This window comes from Pinus tabuliformis, chromosome 1_2, assembly GCF_031772625.1.
Source record: "Pinus tabuliformis cultivar Carrire ecotype Pingquan chromosome 1_2, CPIR1, whole genome shotgun sequence".
Classification (NCBI taxonomy): domain Eukaryota; kingdom Viridiplantae; phylum Streptophyta; class Pinopsida; order Pinales; family Pinaceae; genus Pinus; species Pinus tabuliformis.
This window is the reverse complement of record NC_142298.1, coordinates 1,084,414,429-1,084,417,381: the sequence shown is the minus strand read 5'-3', so window position 1 is coordinate 1,084,417,381 and position 2,953 is coordinate 1,084,414,429. Positions and strand designations below refer to the sequence as shown.

At 46.7% G+C, this 2,953-nt stretch overlaps 1 protein-coding gene across 1 annotated transcript; it reads left to right on the top strand.

The window, feature by feature from the left end:
- Positions 1-575: 575 nt before the first annotated feature.
- LOC149209924 (uncharacterized) lies at positions 576-1,019 on the top strand. Its single transcript, XM_089398811.1, has one exon. The coding sequence runs from the start codon at positions 576-578 to the stop codon at positions 1,017-1,019; it is 444 nt and encodes a 147-aa protein (XP_089254937.1).
- Positions 1,020-2,953: the final 1,934 nt, after the last annotated feature.

Here is a 2,953-nt window from a genome sequence, read left to right as displayed (position 1 = left end):
ATCAGAGTAGTCGACCAGTCTGCCCTCAAGAAGCTCGTCCTACCCAGCAGCCACCGCAGGGTAATTCTAACCCTAGTATTAAATGTTTTAGATGTGGTGAACAGGGACATATAGCGACTAATTGCAGGAAGCCTGCCAGTCAGAAGGGAAAAAATCTCCTGATTGGGGATGACATGGTAGACGAAACTGAGGAGATTAGAGAGCCTGTGTTTGATGATGATGATGACGAGGGTGATGTACTGTATGGAGATGGACATGAGACTCTGGTCATTCGCAAGAGTCTACTGACTCCCAAGGATGATTCAGGGGACGATTGGTTGAGGACCAATATTTTTCACACAACTTGCACAGTTGCAGATAAAGTTTGCAAGATGATCATTGATAGTGGCAGTTGTGAGAACGTGGTGTCTGAAGAGGCTGTCCAGAAACTATAGTTGAAGACAGATCACCATCCCAAGTCGTACAAGTTGTCATGGCTGAATAAGGACAGTGAGGTAAAAGTAGATAGGCGATGCTTAGTGTCTTTTTCGGTCAGTAGAAAATATTTTGATAATGCCTGGTGCGATGTAGTGTCTATGGATGCTTGTCATATATTGTTAGGCAGGCCGTGGCAGTATGATCGTAGTGTTGTGCATGATGGACGGAAGAATACTTATTCCCTTAGCATCAAAGGGAAGAAGATAGTGTTGGCACCTCGACGGGAAGGAACCACTCTTACCCCGATGGCCAATAATAATCACCCGCTTTCTATGTCCAGGTTCTTAGTTAAGATGGAGCGTGGAGACGTGGTCTATGCATTACTGCCTTGTGGGAATAGTACAACGGACGTGACTACAAATTTACCAGCAGAGGTGCAGCAGCTGCTAGCAGAGTTTTCTGACCTAATGCCAGAGGATCTCCCTCCTGGGTTACCACCTATGAGAGATATTCAGCATCAGATAGACCTTATCCCGGGAGCGAGTCTGCCTAATCGACCGGCATACCGCCTCAGTCCTAAGGAATCTGAAGAGTTGCAGTGACAGGTGGAAGAGTTGTTGGAGAGGGGCTACATCCGTGGGAGTATGAGCCCATGTGCAGTTCCTGCCCTGTTAGTGCCAAAGAAGGATGGCTCCTGGTGTATGTGTGTAGACAGCAGAGCCATCAACAGAATTACAGTGAAGTATAGGTTTCCAATTCCCCGCCTGGATGATATGTTAGACCAGTTGTCCAGTTCTAAGGTCTTCTCAAAAATTGACCTTAAGAGTGGATACCACCAAATCAGAATCAGGCCTGGAGATGAGTGGAAGACAGCGTTCAAAACGCAGCATGGGTTGTACGAGTGGATGGTCATGCCTTTTGGACTGTCCAATGCGCCCAGTACTTTTATGAGGTTTATGCATCAGGTTCTACGACCTTTCCTGGGGAAATTCGTGGTTGTCTACTTCGACGACATCCTCATTTACAGCCAGACATGGGTGTCACACTTTGACCACCTCCGTGTAGTTTTTGATATGCTGAGGACAGAGTGCCTGTTTGTCAATCAGAAGAAGTGTTCCTTCTTCACTACTTCTATCACTTTCCTTGGTTTTGTGGTGTCTACTGATGGTGTTCAGGCAGATCAGTCGAAGATAGATGTGGTCTTGGAATGGCCCAAGCCAAAGACCTTGCATGATGTCAGAAGTTTCCATGGATTGGCATCCTTCTACTGCCGGTTCATCAGAAATTTCAGCACTCTGATTGCTCCTATCACAGAGTGCCTCAAGGGTCGTGATTTCCAGTGGTCTGAGGAGGTAGATGCCAGTTTTCAACTGGTCAAGCAGAAGATGACAGAGGCACCAGTTTTGGCACTTCTAGATTTTGAGAAGGTGTTTGAGGTAAACTGTGATGCATCTGGAATTGGTATTGGTGGTGTTCTGAGTCAGGAAGGGCGTCCCATAGCTTTTTTCAGTGAAAAGCTATCTGGATCAAAGAAAAATTACTCCACCTATGATCTGGAGTTCTATGCCATAGTTCAGTCCCTGAAGCATTGGCGTCACTATCTAGTACAGAGGGAGTTCATTCTTCTCACAGATCATGAGGCCCTGAAGTACATCAATGGCCAACACAAGCTGAGTAGGCGGCATGCCAAGTGGGTGGCGTACTTACAGGAGTTCACATTTGCATTGAGACACCAAGCCAGGAGCCTGAACCGCGTCGCAGATGCCCTGAGCCATCGCACGTTACTCCTCACCACCATGAGCACCAGAGTTGCAGGGTTTGAGACATTCACTGATATGTATGCAGCAGATCCTTCCTTCGGGAGGATATTTCAGGAGGTAACAGATGGTAAAAGACATGATTTTGTTGTGCATAATGGTTATCTGTTTCGAGAATTACAGTTGTGCATTCTGGATTGCTCACTCAGGCACCAAATTATCAAAGAACTTCAGAGTGAGGGTCACTTTGGGCGAGATAAGACTTTGGCCTTGATATCTTCTGATTATTATTGGCCCAAGTTGACCAGTGATGTGGCCCATTATGTGGAGCGATGTTATGTGTGTCAGCGATCTAAGGGAGTTCTCACCAATGCGGGCCTGTACACTCCTTTACCTATTCTTGAAGGCCCTTGGTTTGATGTCAGTATGGACTTCGTGATGGGTTCACTACGTACACAACGGGCCTCAGATTCCATTTTGGTCGTGGTTGATAGGTTTTCCAAGATGGCTCGTTTTGTATCTTGAAGGAAGGCAATGGATGCTGCGCAGATCACCCACCTTTACCTCAGGGAAATTGTGCGATTACATGGTGTTCCTCGATCAGTCACGTAAGATCGTGACACCAAGTTTATTAGTCATTTCTAGAGGAGTTTATGGGGGAAGCTTGGGCACAGTTGAATTTCAACAGCGCCTACCACCCCCAGACGGATGGTCAAATCGAGGTGGTGAACCAGAATTTAGGCAACCTTTTGAGCTGTTTGGCAGGAACTAAGCCCAAG

Coding starts and splice junctions, on each gene's coding strand:
- LOC149209924 (XM_089398811.1), top strand. CDS start 576: ATGGATGCTTGTCATATATTGTTAGGCAGGCCGTGGCAGTATGATCGT.